General features: G+C 40.8%; 1 protein-coding gene across 2 annotated transcripts in view; it reads right to left on the bottom strand.

Annotated features, from left to right (window-relative positions):
- LOC133653882 (glutamate receptor-interacting protein 2-like) overlaps positions 1 to 20,081 on the bottom strand; it is a 60,588-nt gene extending 40,507 nt beyond the window's left edge. Inside the window, exons 1-6 of one of the 2 annotated variants that reach the window (XM_062053687.1) lie at positions 17,969 to 20,081; positions 8,615 to 8,695; positions 8,312 to 8,447; positions 3,853 to 3,998; positions 3,686 to 3,769; positions 759 to 834 (exon numbers count right to left, since the gene is read on the bottom strand). In XM_062053687.1, coding sequence (XP_061909671.1) covers positions 759 to 834; positions 3,686 to 3,769; positions 3,853 to 3,998; positions 8,312 to 8,447; positions 8,615 to 8,695; positions 17,969 to 18,134 — 689 coding nt within the window. In that variant the 5' untranslated portion in view covers positions 18,135 to 20,081. The remainder of the gene's footprint in view (positions 1 to 758; positions 835 to 3,685; positions 3,770 to 3,852; positions 3,999 to 8,311; positions 8,448 to 8,614; positions 8,696 to 17,968) is intronic. The other variant, XM_062053688.1, reaches the window with a different exon arrangement.
- Between the last annotated feature and the right edge of the window lie 888 nt (positions 20,082 to 20,969).

Below are 20,969 nucleotides of genomic sequence, written 5' to 3' on the forward strand. Positions count from 1 at the left end.
CACTCTTACCAGAGCTAAAACTAATTACTACTCAAATCTCATCCACCTCAATAAAAACTATCCTTAATATTTGTTTAATACAATAGCGTCGCTAACCCAACAAGGGACTTCTCCAAGTACCTCCACCCACTCAGATGATGACTTTATGCAATTCTTTAAACTAAATCCCTTCCGAGGTTTCTCGTTGTCCTCACTGGATTGAGTTTTTTCTTGCCCTGATGTGGATTTGAGCCGAGGATGTCGTTGTGGCTTGTGCAGCCCTTTGAGACATTTGTGATTAAGGGCTGTACAAGTAAGATTGATTGATTGATAGTTGTTGACTAGCACTTGCTCAAAATAAAAAGTGTATTCTTCTTGACGGTATTATTATTACCGTAAAACCCATGGGTCATATATCCTGGTCAGTCTGTTGGTTAACGTGAGCACTGCTGCCACCTAGCTGGAGGCTTGTGTATTGTTCAAACATGACATGTTAATACTAAAACTCCCCTGCCTCTTAGGACCACCTGACAACTCACTATTTAAGAAGCACTGCCCTAGATCAATGTAGTAAGAAAATCGGGTTATATTTATAACATAATTAACAATTACTATGCCAGTTACATTGTAAGAACAGTTGTTCTTTCCTTTTCACACATAGAATTGAGCAAATGGGTAATGCTACCGTTAGATTTACCTTTCTGAGCAAAGCCTAATGACTAGGTAGGATATGTGTACACAGTTATTAGAGTACAAAACATCATCCATGTTGTCTACACCTGTCAGCTGGACCTGCTGGTCTGACATGGGTCACCACCAGAGGACGAGACCTGCGCCAGTCTTCATGGTAGCCCCCTTGAAAGGAGAAAAAATAACTCAAGATAAATTATTTCATCATAAGATCTTAAAGGGGAAGTTGGGGAATTGCACTTTTTTGTGAATTTTGCCTATAATTCACAATCCTTATGAGAGACGAGAACACATATGTGTTTCTTTTTTAATGCATTCTAACTTGTAAATAAAGTAGCACGGTTGTACAGGGTTAAGTGGGTGTGCCTCACAATAAGAAGGTCCTTGGTTTGATCCCCGGGCTCGCGGTCTTTCTTTGTCGAGTTTGCATGTTCTCCCCGTGACTGTGTGAGTTCCCTCCAGGTACTCCGGCGTCCTCCCACCTCCAAAGACATGCACCTGGGGATAGGTTGATTGGCAGCACTAAATTTTCCCTAGTGTGTAAATGTGAGTGTGAATGTTGTCTGTCTATTTGTGTTGGCCCTGCGATGAGGGGCGACTTGTCCAGGGTGTACCCCACCTTCCGCCCGAGTGCAGCTGGGATAGGCTCCAGCGGTTGAATGGATGGAACTTATAAATAAACAGAAATAAAAGTTTGCTTACAATGGAGCCAATGGTCGCCATAACAACATTGCGTCGATTGCGTTTCTTCTGACCATAAAACCAAATAAATAACCATCACCAAAAAGCGCCAACAATACTTAATTTATATTTTGTGACCTGAATATTGACCGAGTCTTAGCGATATTGTTATTATAAGCGCTAATGTTAAGACCTACATGTCTTACTTTACTTCTTGTCTAATTAAGAATCCAAATTTATGGCTGATTCAGTTCAAAACGCTGTATAAAATGCATTACTATTACGATTGAATCTCATGATTGTGGTGGTCATTTCCCCTTGATCAGTGGTCCCCAACCTTTTTGTAGCTGCGGACCGGTCAACGCTTGAAATTTTGTCCCACAGACAATTTTTTTTTTTTTTTCTTTTTTTTTTCATAAAGAAATACAATCATGTGTGCTTACGGACTGTATCCCTGCAGACTGTATTGATCTATATTGATATATTATGTATATATTGTGTTTTTTATGTTGATTTAATAAAAAAATTAAAAAAATAAAAACTTTTTTTTTCTTTTTTTTTTCTTGTGCGGCCCGGTACCAATCGGTCCGCGGCCCGGTGGTTGGGGACCACTGCCCTAGATGCAGAAGGACGTCAAGAAGCAGCGTGCAGTAGGGCTGGGCGATATGGCAAAACAAATTATCACTATTAATTTATCATATCATTCTATCTCGATTGATATCACAATTTATTTGTTTTAATCAAAGCAGATTGTCTGTCACGGCCTGGGCGCATTGGAATTCGCCCTCATCCTTGCGCACTGCAAGCACCGCAGGACACGCCCCCACACGCGCCGCGCAGACCGCGGCCACACACCTCCACAGCTGGCGGCAATCATCTATCAGCACACCTGCCGTTAATGAAGTAGCTGCCTTCATAAGCGTGGACAACCTGGCATGCCGCGCCGGAATATAGTCTTCAATTGGCGTATAGTAAGCGATCATCCTGCTTGATGCAATCCTGCTCTCTCTGTCTGTTTTCCCTTCCGTGTCTCATTGTCGTGTCATCCTACTGCAGACCTCCGTTCCTGTGTTTGACGTTGCTGTGTGACTCGTCATTCCTCGCCGTTCCCCTGCTTCCCTGACTGCCTCCTTCGTTCCCCGACTCCTTGCTCGTCCCTGGATTCTGACGCCTCTCTATCTCCCCGGATCACCTGCCTGCCCCTGGACTTCCTCTTCTCTCGTGCAACACTTGGTAACACACACTTCAGATAATCTACACAGATAGTCACTCTCATACACTCTTGGAGATTTTAAAATCTCCTGATGATTGAGGGAACCCCTCATGAAACAGGCCTGTAGAGATGAAGTAGTCTTGTGATTTTTTTCCACACATACATATATACAGAATATATATATATATATGTATATATATATATATATATATATATATATATATATATATATATATATATATATATATATATATATATATATATATATATATATATATATATATATATATATATATATATATATATATATATATATATATCCTGTGGGGACTATGTAATGGTATGGTATGGTCTTTATTGTCATTGCACAAGTACAACAAAACTTTGTTTTGTTCGCCCTTCTGGGGCAATCCCTGGCACGGTCCACTGCTGTGTGGGGTTGGCGCTGGGTGTGGTCGGCGATTGTGGGGGTGTTTGGTGGGGCTGTGCCGATGTTCAATGGGTCAATTGGCCGGGCAATAGATGGGGTTGTGATCGGTGGGTTTGGCAGCCTCTATAGTCGCTGTGTGTGTGCGTTGTTGCGGATTGCACCGACACTTTAAACCTTTGCAAGGACTATGAGTCATTCTTTATCTAAACTAGAATATGTCAACATCCGAACTGACGGCATCCCAGTGAGAGCGGACATTGTACACTAAGTGATGTTTTATTATGTTTCTAGGCTCTCATGAAGTCTGCAGTGAATAATAATCAATGATGTAGTTGAAGGAAAAAGGGAACGTTTTGATGAGTTTATGAAATTAATGTGCCGCTGTAAGATAAAATTAGCAAAATGTGTAAATATTACAAGTTATTGTGAATATGTCTGTTACTACATTATGTATATACTTACAGTGTGTATATAAAACCTTGATGGAAGTCTTTGGATGTTTTTTATATTTTTTTAAGTGCTTTAAAGGCAAAATAAAGCAACTGGCTAAATTGTAAGCAGACTTTTTCTCACATTTATTTCATAGTTAGAGTGAGTGCGTTAAAAAAAGAAAAAATATATGTGTGCTTGATAGGCAAAATTTTTAAAAAAAAGTGCTCTTCCCTAATAACAAACGACTATCTTTGACTTACCTCTCATGACAAAACCAAAACTGTTCCCCTCTTTGAACAAACACACCTCTGTGGTTTTGGTTGTGAGCCCTGATGGAGTCTGGACTGCTGGAAAAAGCCTTAGATTATAAACAGGAAATATACAAATCCCGTATGTGCAGAGACACTGATCATCTGCAATGACGTACCAAGTGGAGGCAGCTCGTACTCCACCTCCAGCACAACTCGCTCTCCGATGTTCTTCAGCAGGCTGATAATCTCATCGTGACGAAGCTTAGATAGGTTGATGCCGTTCACTGACTTTATGTGGTCTCCTACATTCAGCTGGTCACTCCTGGGATAGGAGATACTTAATTAGATCCATGTTTCAAATGCCCTTTAGTCCACCAAATTTCTACACAGTGTTAAACTTTGCACTAAAAAACCTTATAACAATTTGCATGCAGACCCTCAGAATGTATCTGTACATGTCATCTCTCATGTGACAGCCTATGTCATCTTGTTACCCATAGCAGACCTAATTAATTGAATTGTTCTGACCCAATTTCTTTTCACACCTTCCAGATCCTGCCAATTGATGCCACAGGCATACAGAAATGATAACAAGCAGAGTTGACTCGCCTGTCATCCAGTCTGCTCTCATCACACAATGTCACCACTATTCTCTCTCCTGTCTACTCGCATAACTCTCCACTCAGTAAATTAGCTAACACATCCACACAAGCATGCCACACGCAGCTTTGTCATCACCAAACGTGACTTTTTCCACATTTTGCATCACAGCTCAAATGCAAATATTACAGTTCCCTTGCGAAATATGTTGATTTTGTTTTTGGAGTCTGTTTATGAGCATGAACTCTGAAGTCATGGTAGTGAGGGCGGGAGTGAAGCTTGAGGAGAGAAGGGTCAGGGGTTCAAGACCCAATTACAAGCACCAGAAGAAGACACATATTGCACCCCAAATCCGTGCACCCTTTGCTCTGAGTCCCACAAAGCACAGGTTTATTGTTGACTAGAATTAGAAGTATTTGGATGTTGATTGAGTATTTTGCCTTTATTTACACATGTAATGGATTTGGGGGAAAAATAATCGGCATGTGATTGAAATGTCCACATTCTGCTGTAATTAAAAGGGTTTGCACAAGTATGTTAAATATTAGCTGAGATAGGTGCAAATGTGTAGCAACGTCCAATTGCTCCAAACACACAAATGATGCAAAACCAAAAACACAAAAATACAATGAAACCAATGCAAAGGGAACATTCTGCACATTACAAGTGCTGCATGTTATGACCTGTTACTCCAGGTCAGGGGTCCCCTATACAGCACCAGCGGCCATAATCCGGCCCGCAGGAAGTTCAAAGTTAAAAAAAATAAATAAATAAAAATATATATACACTACCGTTCAAAAGTTTGGGGTCACATTGAAATGTCCTTATTTTTGAAGGAAAAGCACTGTACTTTTCAATAAAGATAACTTTAAACTAGTCTTAACTTTAAAGAAATGCACTCTATACATTGCTAATGTGGTAAATGACTATTATAGCTGCAAATGTCTGGTTTTTGGTGCAATATCTACATAGGTGTATAGAGGCCCATTTCCAGCAACTATCACTCCAGTGTTCTAATGGTACAATGTGTTTGCTCATTGGCTCAGAAGGCTAATTGATGATTAGAAAACCCTTTTGCAATCATGTTCACACATCTGAAAACAGTTTAGCTCGTTACAGAAGCTACAAAACAGACCTTCCTTTGAGCAGATTGAGTTTCTGGAGCATCACATTTGTGGGGTCAATTAAACGCTCAAAATGGCCAGAAAAAGAGAACTTTCATCTGAAACTCGACAGTCTATTCTTGTTCTTAGAAATGAAGGCTATTCCACAAAATTGTTTGGGTGACCCCAAACTTTTGAACGGTAGTGTATATATATATATATATATATATATATATATATATATATATATATATATATATATATATATATATATATATATATATATATATATATATATATATATATATATATATATATATATATATATATATTTTTTTATTTTATTTGTTATTATTACTTTAAAAAGTCTGTCCTTTCTAATCCATTTTCTACCTCTTGTTACTCTCGGTGTCTCCTAGCCGCTCAGGCAATTCATATTGTCTAAAAATGCAATTTCCCATCGATAACAGCCCGGCCCCTGGCCAAACATTTTTAACCCAATGCGGCCCCCGAGTCAAAAAATGTGGGGACCCCTGCTCCAGGTCATTCTTTGTTTAGTTTTTGGGTGTTTTTCCTGTGTTTTTGGTTCACTTCCTGTCTAGCGCTCTTATTTTGTTTCCACGTTCGGTTTCATTTGTGTCATCCCTTTGTTTCACCAAGGGGTTATTTGTAATTATGTGTTTCACCTGCTGCTGATCCTCGCCCGGGCCCTATTTAAGCCAATCTCACTTGTAGGTTGCTGTGGGATCATTGTTTGAGTTAGTTCGAGATGTGCTGGAATTCCGAACACATTAAGTGATATTTAGATTGTTGCTTTGTACTTTGTTTTGTGTTTAGCTTTCCCCAAAGAGAACATTTTATGCACAGTTGTCCTTGTGTTTTTGGTGCATTTCCCCGCTGCAGTCTTTTTGTATTTTCGTACATTTGGACATTAAATACTCTTGTGCCTGCACGCTGCCTGATGTCTCCTGCATTTTGGTTTCACGACCTTCGCTACAAGGAGCGAACCGAACAGCTGCATATGCCAAAAACACACACAAACCCTCAATAAACTACTTATATATATGAGAAATGTCACAAATTCAAAGACCAAAATGAAAGGTTCCCAGGCTACCAGGGAAGCCAGACCTGAGGGGTGTCATCTTTAGTGGGATTTAAAAACAAAGTTGGCTGATTTTTAAAGAGCGGGATGAAAAAGTGTATGTCTTTTTATATGTTACCATATTACAGAGGAATTGTTTTAAATTATACATTTTAGCCTGACATAAATCTGGCTCCTTAAGCATTTATGTGATTGCAGAATTTTTAATTTGCATTACTTTTTTCGTGTTTGAGGGTTTTTGGGGTTTGTTTGGACACTGCTGGATGTTTGTCCCTATCAGCCTCTGTACATGTACCTTTTACAGTATGTGTAAAACATACTATACTGGCATGAGATCAGGTCACTGACTGAGCCATCGAGCAATACTCAACTACCTTGCCTTCAACTCAGAGGCTATATTATCCCTAAAAGCCTGTTTCACGAGCTCTACCCCGGTATTGAGCATTGTATAACGGATAAACCACAGAAACCTTGACTATATATATATATATATATATATATATATATATATATATATATATATATATATATATATATACACTGTATATATATATATATACAGTGTATATATAAATTTTTTTAACTTGCACTTACAGATGTAGCGACCAACTGTAGTTACTGACAGTGGGTTTCTGAAGTGTTCTTGAGCCCATGTGGTGACATCCTTTACACACTGATGTCGCTTGTTGGCGCAGTACAGCCTGAGGGATCGAAGGTCACGGGCTTAGCTGCTTACGTGCAGTGATTTCTCTAGATTCTCTGAACCCTTTGATGATTTTACGGACCGTAGATGGTGAAATCCCTAAATTCCTTGCAATAGCTGGTTGAAAAAGGTTTTTCTTAAACTGTTCAACAATTTGCTCACGCATTTGTTGACAAAGTGGTGACCCTCGCCCCATCCTTGTTTGTGAATGACTGAGTATTTCATGGAATCTACTTTTATACCCAATCATGGCACCCACCTGTTCCCAATTTGCCTGTTCACCTGTGGGATGTTCCAAATAAGTGTTTGATGAGCATTCCTCAACTTTATCAGTATTTATTGCCACCTTTCCCAACTTCTTTGTCACGTGTTGCTGGCATCAAATTCTGAAGTTAATGATTATTTGCAAAAAAAAAAAAATGTTTATCAGTTTGAACATCAAATATGTTGTCGTTGTAGCATATTCAACTGAATATGGGTTGAAAATTATTTGCAAATCATTGTATTCCGTTTATATTTACATCTAACACGATTTCCCAACTCATATGGAAACGGGGTTTGTAAATGCCACAAAGCATCGAAGGAGATATGATATGCATCAGACTCTTAGGTGACACACAGAGGATGGAGAATGAGAGTGAATCTCGTTAGTATAGTACCATGACTTCATTGTTATGTCTGATGTAAATAAACACACACATAAATAAATTTGTGTACATGTATGGGAAAGTAATCCATGTCTGCTAAATACATTAGCGTACATTTTACTTCCCTTTGTGAAATTAATAAAGAACATAAATAATTCACAAATAAGTATTTTCAAATGCATATATTAGATGGGTTTTATTCTGCTTTGTTTACGGTAAGGGAGAATGTTGATTCGTTGAATCAACTCATAGAAAATTGGACATTATGTTTTTCTACATTTTTGCATTTCCAAACAAACCCTTTGGAGATAAATCACAGTTGGCATCAAGCTGACTTAACACAAAAGTGAAAAGTCTTGCAGGTGCAGCCAGTGTAACTTTGCAGAATGCGCATGTTTGTGCGAGCAGATCTAAGCGGTGCAGACAGCCGAGCATGGCTGCAAGCTCTCAGACGCATCACCGAGTGCATGCAGATCTCACCTGGCAGCCAGCCCACCTGGCCGTAGGTTTGACACTCTGGGCTTGCCGTCCTTATCGGAGCCTCCGGAGATGGTGAGGCCGAGGTTGCTGCCTTCCCTTTTCATCAGGTCTACTGTGGTCACTCCTCTGTACTCTTCTGTGGAGCGATGAAGGACCACACACAGACACACGGTTATCATCGCCGTCAAATGCACTTTCTACGTGCAACAATATCTGACTGAGGATGTAGGTGGTTGCAGATGCATGCATCACCCGACAGACGGAAAACAAAGTGATACACGGTCTTGTTTGACTAAATTGTACCTGAAAGGCTGCGCCTCTGTGAGAAATGTGATTGGTCAGGTGCCGAGGACTGCTTGTTTCCCTTTGAGTATGGTCCCTCATCTGAGGAGACAGCAAGAAGGTATGTTAGGAGGCACGGTGAATCTCTGCGGCAGATGGCCAAATGAGCCAACCATTATGCACCTCATGACAGATGCCTGTATGCGCTTTTAGTACCCTGAACTGCACCTTGGGTAACGTGAGGGCTGCGTGAGAGAGAGAGCAACAAGCCAGCATCCTAACTTGTCATAATACTACCTAAAACAGAATAATCACCCCCAACTAAGGCACCTGAGACCACTGCACTTTTTACGACAAACCCTATGAAAGCCTCAAAATGGTTCAATTGCTTGCAGGAAAGACCCTTGGAAAGCATTACTGTTGTGCGCCACATGAATGCATTTCCAGTGAGAGGCTGCTATGTGACTACTTAAGCCTGAGGATTCTTCTGGAGTAACAGCATGTGGTTAATGGACTGTTTGTGCATGAGAAGAAAATCATCATTTCCATGTCATTTCCAGCTGTTGCCACAACGAGCGTTCAATTTGCTCTGCATGGAGAAAGTGTTTTGATTCCTCCATAGCAGGACTCCTCTTTGACACATAATGTATCTCACAAAGGTCAGTACACCGCTCACAGTTCAGCAACCAGTAGTCAGTGTAGAGTAGAAGAAACAAGTATATTTTTATATGTTGTATTTTGTATTTTTTTTTATATTATAGATTTGTTATCCACTGAAAATTACTCAACACATTTTGGGCTGAATACAGTAGCTGGCAACACAAAAAATATGCATTGCCTACAGTCAAATATGTGAAAGGGGGTTGTCCTGTCGTGGTCTGCACTTGGGAGCTGCGGTTCATTAAGGAAAACATGAATTCTAGCAAATACTGTGACATTGTGAAGCAGAGCATGATCACCTCGCTTGGCACTTTTACAACATGATAAAGAGCCCAAACACACAACGTGCCCTGCTGAGGAAGCTGAAGTTATTTTCAGAGGACATTAAAGGCCTACTGAAATGAATTTTTTTTATTTAAACGGGGCTGGCAGATCCATTCAATGTGTCATACTTGATCATTTCGCGATATTGCCATATTTTTGCTGAAAGGATTTAGTAGAGCACAACGACGATAAAGTTCGCAACTTTTGGTCGCTGATAAAAAAAAAGCCTTGCCCCTACCGGAAGTAGCGTGACGTCACAAGCTGGAGTGCTGCTCACATTTCCCCATTGTTTACACCAGCAGCGAGAGAGATTCGGACCGAGAAAGCGACGATTACCCCATTAATTTGAGCGAGGACAAAAGATTCGTGGATGAGGAAAGTGAGAGTGAAGGACTATAGTGCAGTGCAGGACGTATCTTTTTTTTCGCTCTGACCGTAACTTAGGTACAAGGGTTCATTGGATTCCACACTTTCTCCTTTTTCTATTGTGGATCACGGATTTGTATTTTAAACCACCTCGGATACTATATCCTCTTGAAAATGAGAGTCGAGAACGCGAAATGGACATTCACAGTGACTTTTATCTCCACGACAATACATCGGCGAAACACTTTAGCTACGGAGCTAACGTGATAGCATCGGGCTCAAATGCAGATATAAACAAAAGAAATAAACCACTGACTGGAAGGATAGACAGAAAATCAACAATACTATTAAACCCTGGACATGTACATAAATACATGGTTAATGCTTTCCAGCTTGGCGAAGATTAACAATGCTGTTGCTAGCGACGCCATTGAAGCTAACTTAGCAACGGGACCTCACAGAGCTATGATAAAAACATTAGCGCTCCACCTACGCCAGCCAGCCCTCATCTGCTCATCAACACCCGTACTCACCTGCGTTCCAGCGATCGACGGAAGGACGAAGGACTTCACCCGATCATCCGTGCGGTCGGCGGCTAGCGTCGGCTAGTGCGTCTGCTATCCAAGTCAAAGTCCTCCTGGTTGTGTTGCTACAGCCAGCCGCTAATACACGATCCCACCTACAACTTTCTTCTTTGCAGTCTTCATTGTTCATTAAACAAATTGAAAAAATTCACCAACACAGATGTCCAGAATACTGTGGAATTTTGAGATGAAAACAGAGCTTTTTTGTATTGGATTCAAAGGTGTACCAATACTTCCGTTTAACTAGTGACGTCACTCGCATACGTCATCATACAAAAACGTTCTCAACCGGAAGTTTAGCGGGAAATTTAAAATTGCACTTTATAAGTTAACCCGGTCGTATTGGCATGTGTTGCAATGTTAAGATTTCGTCATTGATATATAAACTATCAGACTGCGTGGTCGGTAGTAGTGGGTTTCAGTAGACCTTTAAATTGATACTGCTTTCCAACCTGTACACTGACTACTCTAAGTCATTTCGTTTCTACAGTGTATTGTCTCTTAAGAAGATGGTGGCTGAAATGTAAGGGGTGTATACTCATTGTTCTTTATTATTGCTACTTCACTTTAGCAGAGCTGCTGTTGGTCATATAAATAACCATATAAGCATGTCAGCACTCACACTGACGATGACCAAGCTGACTTGATGCTTGCATAATCACCTTTTCTACAGTCTGGTATAATGATAGTGAATCCTGCAACAGAGGAAGAGCTATGTCAAGTCCTCGTTGGATCAAAACTTCACAAAGTCCTAATAAGAAGAAAAAAACCTCTAAGGACTACAGACTAGTAAAGCTGAATTAAGGCAGGATTAATGCTATGCGACATCATTGGTTTCACTTTCACAATCTAATGAGATCCAAAGAGTTCTGCAAATTCTGCCTTTAGGTACAACAATGTGTATTGTTGTGAACAGACTTTGCAGTAACTGCAATGGTTGGCGTGTTTAAGAAAAGGTGGAAAAACAATGACAATCCAACATTTTTGAAGAGGGTTTTGTATGTTGCTCAAGGGCACATTAGTAGCTCTTTGGAAGTGAGGTGTGAATTACTAGTCAGCAATCCAAGTCTCTTGAGACAAACCAACTGCTGTCTTACAGACAAAGTCAAAATATTAAACTCCAATGATGATGAAGTTCAGTAATACACCATTGCAAATTAAATGAAAAGCTGTTTTGTCCCCTGCACTTTTTAAGGTCCAAAAATATGATTAGGCTATTGAATGGAGACAAGTCAAACACTAGAGCCAGGTGGAATACAGACGATCAGGCTGAAGTTTATCTCTTTGGACCCCCCTCAAGCTCACTGATAGGCTGTCTGAGGCTGCCTTCTTGCCAACGTGTATATGATTGACAGCGTGCAGCAGCTGACCAGATGCGGGTTGGCCTCCACTCAGCAATATTAATCACAAACAAGTAAGACAAATAAAAAAATCCAAGAAGAGAAAATTTTGTAGACAAGGACTTTGAGATTCCTGCAGCGCAATGGCTGAAAAAAACTGTCTTTCGTGCCGATGGATATGGTTCGATTCCCAGCCGGACATACAAGATAGAACATTTTTTAAACAATTTTTTTCCCATTCATATTGCTTCAAAACATGCATCTAACCCCTTTAACCCAAGTCCTCCTTACGCAAGCCAGTTGTGTCAGTCACACTTCTGAAATCCAAATGTTGTCCCTGGTTATACCTAATGAAGTGCCCCTTGAGCATACTCGTGCATCATTATCTTCAAATGAGTGTTCTCTGTCTGCAAACTGTCCACCTGCATGCATCGTGAAATTGAGAGCTACTTCGTCAAAACATCTCTGACCTGAATCTAAAGAATCCAGAAAAAAAAAAGGTTTTGTTTTGCCTGAGTCAGACCCAACCCACAGAAATATCTCTGTTTATTTGCCCATGATGTAAAGAAAAATTCATTTGCATAGCGTGGTATTTGACACACAAATAGTAGCAGCATGCTCGCTCAAAGGCACAAAGACGTACTGTATATACAGGAAGTGGGTGACACATCACAAGCATGCAAAAGCCTTAATGCCACGCCGATTCCTGGGGGCCTTGACGGTCCGGCAGCTGTCACCGCAGTCAAAAGGCAACGTTAGCTGTAGGTTACACAGACCCTACGTGCTACACGTGACGTGGACCACAACTGTTGTCAAGCCTTCGTCCTTAAGGCTTCAAAAAAGCACCACTTACCCTCAAGATGTTATGCTGAATCTCATTTAGTGAATCCAGCTTGCATTTGCCCAAAGACCGGAATGTCATTAAAATGCAGTTGTGAACTCTATTAAGAATATAAGACTTAATTAACTTTGGATTTAAAGCAGAACACTTCATCCTAGGCTCCTAAAGATGTAGGTTAAATATGTGGCTGGCAGCAGAAATGTTCACGATGAATTCATGTTGCTATTTTCAGATGCCAAACTTGATTCACAAACCCAGCTGACGTGTGGTCTATATTTGTCCACATGGCAGGACCACATGAGGCGCTGGCTGGATGAGCGTAGAGACGCTCAAAATTCCTCCAACATGACACAAGTTTGAACATTCGCATTACGCCTCACGTTGTCTCCAATGCAACACTCCTATTTGACACCCGTGACCCGGTGAAGATGAAAGAGTGAGGGTCTTACCGCTGCTGTTCTTGGTGTCTCTCCTGAGACCACACAGCATGGCTGCAGCTCCCCTTTGCAGTATTGATATGTCCAGCTGAGATTCCTTCCACCTGAGGAGTAAGTTGGTGACAGTTTCACCTGCTCAGGAACTCCATCTTCGGTCCTTTGGCCTTGCTCGAGTGCTCCCTTTTAGTCAAGACCTGATCCTCAAATGGTCTCAGTTGCTATTTCGGTGGCCAAACGTCATATCTACTTGCTTCTGGTTGTCCGTGACATCCAAAGCCAAGAGACAAATGGAGAATTTTCTTGCCAAGAGACAAATGCATAATTTTCTTGCCATTCTCTTAGAAAATGTTAGGCTCTTTCCCCTGGATTTATTATTCCCTCTCCTGCGCTCACACAGACTCACACATCTCTCTTACACACAAACACACACACAAAAAGAGAGAGAGAGAGTGAGGGCTTGCTCTCCACTCTCTCTGCCACAGGGGTTCAATGAGGCGGGAGCACACACACCACTGTCAACTGTTCCCTCCCCCAGCACACACACACACACACACACACACACACACACACACACACACACACCTGCACACACACACACGTGCACACACACACACATCTTTTATCCATTTCGCACCAAGTCAAACACCCTTCATTTCATGTGCACACCCACGCACACACTTGGATTAAACACATCCAAAATGCACACGCCCCACACTCTGCTTAAGGCACAATTAGCACCACCTGCATATTCAGACCGAGCTGAGCGTGCACATGTTCAGGATGAGAACAGCCACGCTTTTGTCACATTTTAGACAGATTTTATTCACATAGTCATTCCTCCATACGACCCTCACCACGTGCATACTTTTACGCAATGAAATGACGGTTAAGAAATCTGAGCCATTTGAACCATCACCAGGCAGTGACGACTCCAGGGGGGTCTTGACCGATTTGTAGGGGGCTATTAAAATAATCGATTTTCATGACGAGTTCTCATTTTTTAATAAAATCAGTTATGATAGACATTACAAGCATCCATCCATTTTATTCCGCTTATCTGAGGTCGGGTCGCGGGGGCAACAGCCTAAGCAGAGAAGACCAGACTTCCCTTTCCCCAATCAGCTGGGAGCAAAGTCTTCCCAACGTGTCCTGGGTCTTCCCCGTGGCCTCCTACCGGTCGGACGTGCCCTAAACACCTCCCTAGGGATATGTTCGGGTGGCATCCTGACCAGATGCCCGAACCACCTCATCTGGCTCCTCTCAATGTGGAGGAGCAGCGGCTTTACTCTGAGCTCCTCCCGGATGACAGAGCTTCTCACCCTATCTCCGAGGGAGAGCCCCGCCACCCGGCGGAGGAAACTCATTTTGGCCGCCTGTACCCGTGATCTTGTCCTTTCTGTCATAACCCAAATCTCATGACCATAGGTGAGGATGAGAGCATAGATTGACCTGTAAATTGAGAGCTTTGCCTTCCGGCTCAGCTCCTTCTTCACCACAACGGATCGATACAGCGTCCGCATTACTGAATATGCCGCACCGATCCGCCTGCCGATCTCATGATCCACTCTTCCCTCACTCGTGAACAAGACTCTTAGGTAATTGAACTCTTTCACATGGGGCAAGATCTCCTCCCCAACCCAGAGATGGCACTACACCCTTTTCCGGGCGAGAACCATGGACTCGGACTTGGAGGTGCTGATTCTGATTCATTACAAGCATGTTTGATATAAAAGTAGTTTTAACTTAATTTGATTTTGACCAAACTATATTCAACAAGATACCTTACTACAGTGTTTTTCAACTACTGAGATACAGTGTAGTGTGCCATGGGAGATTATGTAATTTCACCTATTTGGGTTAAAAATATTTTTTGCAAACCAGTAATAATAATCTGCAAATGTGCCGTTGTTGATTGTCGGTGCTGTCTAGAACTCTGCAGAGTAACCATGTTGTACTCTTCCATATCAGTAGGTGGCAGCAAGTAGCTAATTGCTTTGCAGATGTCGGGAACATAGTTTGTCGTGATCACAATATGCAGAAGAAAGCATGCAGGTAAAAAGGTATCTAATGCTTAAACCAAAAATAAACAAAAGGTGAGCGCCGCTAAAAAAAGGCATTTAAGCTTAGGGAAGGCTGTGCAAAACGAAACTAAAACTGAACTGGTTGCAAAGTAAACAAAAACAGAATGCTGGATGACAGCAAAGACTTACAGCGTGTGGAGCAGACAGCGTCCACAAAGTACATCCGAACATGACATGACAATCAACAATGTCCCCGCAAAGGATAGCGACAACTTTAATAGCCTTGATTGCTAAAACAAAACAGGTGCGGGGAATAGCGCTCAAGGAAGACATGAAACTGCTACAGGAAAATACCAACAAAACAGGAAAAGCCACCAAAATAAGAGCGTAAGACAAGAACTAAAACACTACACACAGGAAGACACCAAAAAACTTGAAATAAGTCATGGCTTGATGTGACAGTACTTTGAGACAAGAGCTATAGTCATGCATGGTTGGTTATGGTTTGAATTGTTATCCAAAACTTGCGAGAACAACTTTTTATTGTTAATATCAGCTGCTGAGTTTAATTTAATGTTTTCTGCTGGTGGTGTGCCTCCACATTTTTTCAATGAAAAAAATGTGCCTTGGTTCAAAAAAGGTTGAAAAACACTGCCTTACTAACACATAGGTGTTGGGCAAACGTCAGGCCGAAGCATGAAACTACGTTGGGTCGACGACTTGTATCGTCCTACGACCGACAGAGGTTTTTTTTTTACCTGCAGCGTGACCGGCGGGGCGACAGGAATTAATTGCTTTTTTAATTTTGTAGCTTTAATATACATTAATATAATATTAGTATTTGCATGTATTTATTTATGTATGTACAGTATATATCCAATAGTGTACAAAGTATGATGGAACATGAACTGGTGAAAATTAACAGCCATAATTAAGTCATGGTCCAATATTCTTGTTGCCAGGTCCCATACTGGATCACACAGGCTAAGAAGCCCCCTTTTAAATTAAAATGTAGCTGTGAACACAAACAATATAAACTGAAATTATTTCTATATGCTTAGCATGAGAGTTTCAGTCCTTACAGTAGGAGATAGCCAATTACTATTAAAAAACATATCAGCATAGGCTAAATAATTGCACAACAAACAAGCCGTCTTCTGAATTGTGTCTTTTTGGGGTGCTTGGACGACATTACTACATTTGGACATTACTACAGCATATGTTTGCCGGATGACTATGGAGCAATACTCACAAATATGTTACTGACAAATAAGTTGAAATTGAAAAACACAAAAGTTGGTAACACTTTAGTATGGGGAACACATTCTAAGTAACAAAGACTTAATTTAGAGTTATTTGGACACTAGGGGAACATATTCTAAGTAACAAAGACTTAATTTAGAGTTATTTGGTTAGGGTTAGGGTTAGAGGGTTAGGGTTGTATAGGGTGTATAATAAGGCCATGCAGAATAAGGCATTAATAAGTACTTAATGATGACTAATTAAGAGCCAATATGTTACTAATTTGCATGTTAATAAGCAACTACTTAATGGTGAATATGTTCCCCATACTAAAGTGTTACCCAAAAGTTTTTACCCTTTCAATTTACGAGGGACTGCTTTGGAAGTAGCGCGCTGAAGGGCGGAACAAAAAAGTTCACACGTTGTGATTGTGCAGACAACAACTGGAGCTGGACATCCGATTGACGTTTGGAAAGATAGATCCGGTTCCATGATTGGCCACAGAAAGATGGACTTAGCCTAGTGATAGGTTTAGGAAAGATGGGTTCTGCTCGGTGCGCGTCAAGGCAGGACCCAAAAAACTCATTCGCGCTGTGATTGGGCAGCCAAGAGATGGAGCTGACCTCAACATTGGGACGTCACAAAAGGTACACATTCCAAATGGCTCCTTCGGAGAAAGGATGAAGGAGGAAGGCAAGGTTGTTTGATAAATATCTCCACAATGCCTCCATGGTTTGATTTCAAATTTTTAGGACTAATGCAGATCCCAAATATACAACAGCAGGTACAAATAAGTAAAAAAAAGTTGGTTACGCATATGGCCTTGCACACAACATTACACTGTAATAGACTTTTCAATCTAGTGATTTTAACATAGATGCAAGTGAGATAAGACTTGTTTCAAGTCCACATTCCTGCATGATTTGCCTAATTAGTCAGCGGTTTCAATTGACTTTGCTCAGTATAATTTCCTCTGGGACCATCCATCCATCCATTTTCTACCTTTTTTCTATAATAGCCTATTAATCATGAGTATGATTGGAGTTAGTGATTAAAATAAAAGGGATGGGAGTATGATGACAGAAGAAAAAACAATTGCATAACCATTTCCCTTTTTGGACACCGCCAAAAGGACATGACCTCCATTTTATTCATAACTCTCAATTTCAAACTGACCACTCTGCCATCCAGCGGTGATTTGGTGTAACTACAGGCAATTTTGTTACAGGAATGCGACGTCATCGAGCCAACGTAGATGGGCGCCAGAATATTTAAATTGTTAGTGTCACTTGGACTTTCCTTTGATAGTAGTGATCTTGAGATAGCAGGTGCGTTTAAAGCACAAAATCATGTTTGCTCAATGACAGATTTGCAAGGGAAGTTTAACAATGTTGCATTTTTTTTATTTTCTGTTGTGTAAATTTCCTTTGCATCACACTGACGTTTATATCAGACACATTTTTTTACAAAGAGCTCAGTATGATGTGCCACATATAACATCAACCACAAATATTAAATATAATTTGATGGTGCAATTGGTGAGTGTATGTTGGCCTTTACCTTTTGTCCTCCCTCGGATGATGCCCAGTCGGCATCTGAGAGAAAAAGAGAGCATCCTCCTCTTCCCTCCTAAATTTGAACTTCTCCTTAGATCAGGCTGGCAGAAACCAAGGGAAACTTGCTTGGGAGTAAAATGGGCCTTTCCAAACACTAGTCTTGCTGACATACTCACTGTCTGCAGGTCAAAAACAAAGACTGTCCAAAAACGCCTTCCTCCCTCTTTGCAGAGCTTTACTTTGCTCGAATAAATCCACAGACAAGTGCAGCCTGACCAGTCATGAATCCGATCTTGCGCTTGCTTCTCCACCGGACGCAAACAATTTAATTGTGCCTGATGAGATATATTATTGTGAGCAACCGTGGACGATTTGGGGGAACAGATGGCAAAGAAGTGGGTGCTGAGGGGCACAGCCTGGTTGCCAGATCGTAATGGAAACTATCACAGCAGGTATTGTCCACTCAGCATTGTAAACAATATGCAACCTCAACTCACTCGTTTCATAAAAAAAGCCTTGTATGCACATACAAAAATAAAGCAGCATTCATGTGGACGTGTTGTAAAGTTGTAGACAGAGCCAACGTCACTGTTTACAATCACATTTTTCCTTTTCTTACAATGCATCCTCTGATACGGAGCCCCTAAAGGGACATGGGAATTTTTTTTTTAGACATGTATCTCGTGGCCTCGAGAAACTTTTTATTAAAAAAAAAAAATCCCTTTAGGGGCTCTCTCTCTCTCTCTGATGTGTTGCAGCATGTTAAGGATTTATTTAAGTCAACAAAACGACCAGCCTCAGTTTACTTTCAATGAAGTTCCCTTGACTATTGTGGCCATTGTTATGTTCCAGAGGAAGGGGTGCCATTTTATGATTAATATGCATTTTAAGTCTTTAAAAAGTCCTCCACACAGCTTTCACACTCACACTTCCCATGCTCTTAACCTTCCTCCTGTGTTAACTTTCTGTTCACATCTCTAATGTTAACGGGTCGGTTTTGACCTGTGTCTTAAGTTAGCTGCAAAATTCACGAATAACAATTTACCATCATGCAAATGTTTTTCTCATCTCTTGGTTACCTTGTTACATTAGCTTATCCTTGAAAATATTGATTTAAATATTTTAGTGTAGGTCTCTGATGCTTTTTTGTCAGTATATACCCCTGAATTTAACCACAAAAAAAAAAAAAAAAAAACTGTAAATTGAATCTCAAAAAAATCATATAAATAACTCAAGCATATTGGGTAAAAGAACACATTGTTTTAAATTAATTATATTCCTGTTTAAATGTTAATATTATTAACTACAGTAACATCTATAGTGTTACAGGTCAAATTTAACCCGTGTATATTTACTTACAAAAAAGAGGCAATAAAAGATTCCTAAAGACACAACTTTGCCTTTGTGAATCAATCAATCAATCAAAGTTTACTTATATAGCCCTTAATCACAAATGTCTCAAAGGGCTGCACAAGCCAAAATGACATCATTGGCTCTGATCCCACATCAGGGCAAGAAAACCACAACCCAATGGGAACAACGAAAAACCTTAGAAGGGACCGCAGATGTGGGGATTTCCCCCTTGGGTGACCAGTGCAATGGATGCCAAGTGGTTACAGTTAATAATGTGAGAGTCCAGTTCATAGTAGGGCGAGCAGGGGATCATCTTGCATGTAGACATGTTGCGGCGCAGAGACGTCACCGACTGATGCATAGAAGAGGTCACCCCGGGTCCTGACTTCATGTGAAAGTCCAGTCCATTGGGAGACCAGCAGGGGATCATCTTGTATGTAGACAAGCACAGAGATGTCACCAACTGATGCAAAGAGAAGTGGTCCATCCTGGGCCCCGACTTGGAACAGCTAGTGCATCATCCGCGGAGGCTGATCCGTTATCACCTGATAACCTCTCCACCACGAAGGAGAGGGGGGCACAACAGAAAAGAGAAACGGCAGATCAACTAAAGGGGTTTATTTAAAGGCTAGTGTATACAAATAAGTTTTAAGATGGGACTTAAATGCTTCTACTGAGGTAGCATCTCTAACTGTTATTGATAGGGCATTCCATAGTACTGGAGCACGAATACAAAACACTCTATAGCCCGCAGACTTTTTTTGGACTCTGGGAATCACTAATAAGCCGGAGTTCTTTGAACGCAGATTTCTGGCCGGGACAAGGGTACAATACAATCAGCAAGGTAGGATGGAGCTAGACAGTTTAGTATTTTATACGTACTGTAAGTAGTAAAACCTTAAAGTCACATCTTAAGTGCACAGGAAGCCAGTGCAGGTGAGCCAGTATAGGCGTAATATGATCAAACTTTCTTGTTCTTGTCAAAAGTCTAGCAGCCGCATTTTGTACCAACTGTAGTCTTTTAATGCTAGACATAGGGAGACCTGAAAATAACACGTTACAGTAATCGAGACGAGATGTAACGAACGCATGAATAATGATCTCAGTGTCGCTGGTGGACAAAATGAAACAAATTTTAGCGATATTACGGAGATGAAAGAAGGCCGTTTTAGTAACACTCTAGTAATACATAAGTACATACTTATTACGCTTCTGTTTTTTTTTTTTTTACAACAATAATGGTTTCTGTAAAAGCAAATTTAGGGAACTAATTTGTGAGCTAGATCAGGGTTTTTTTTTTTATCACTCTGTCCCCCATTGTAAATTTCCTCCTGAAAAGTTATTGTCCAAAGTCATAGCTGGTAAAACAAACAAACAAAAAAAAGTATATTGTGAAAGTTGAGCCCAGTAGTAATATCGAGCACCGCATGTTTCTCTTAGTTTTTCCTCAGGGATTCCACTTGCAGCTTTGTCTGGGTTAATCTGTAGATTCATGCACAGCTTGTTTTGCATCACAGGCTGCCTAAATCTTGACGTCATACTTCCTTGGATTACTGGGCATGTTGGCAAAAGAGGTTATTTCCTTGGAAAAGGACAAGATCGGTTAATTCTCACCTTGGGTTGAACATCAGTGGAAGAAGCTCCACCCTTTT

This window comes from Entelurus aequoreus, linkage group LG07 (genome assembly GCF_033978785.1).
Source record: "Entelurus aequoreus isolate RoL-2023_Sb linkage group LG07, RoL_Eaeq_v1.1, whole genome shotgun sequence".
Taxonomy (NCBI): domain Eukaryota; kingdom Metazoa; phylum Chordata; class Actinopteri; order Syngnathiformes; family Syngnathidae; genus Entelurus; species Entelurus aequoreus.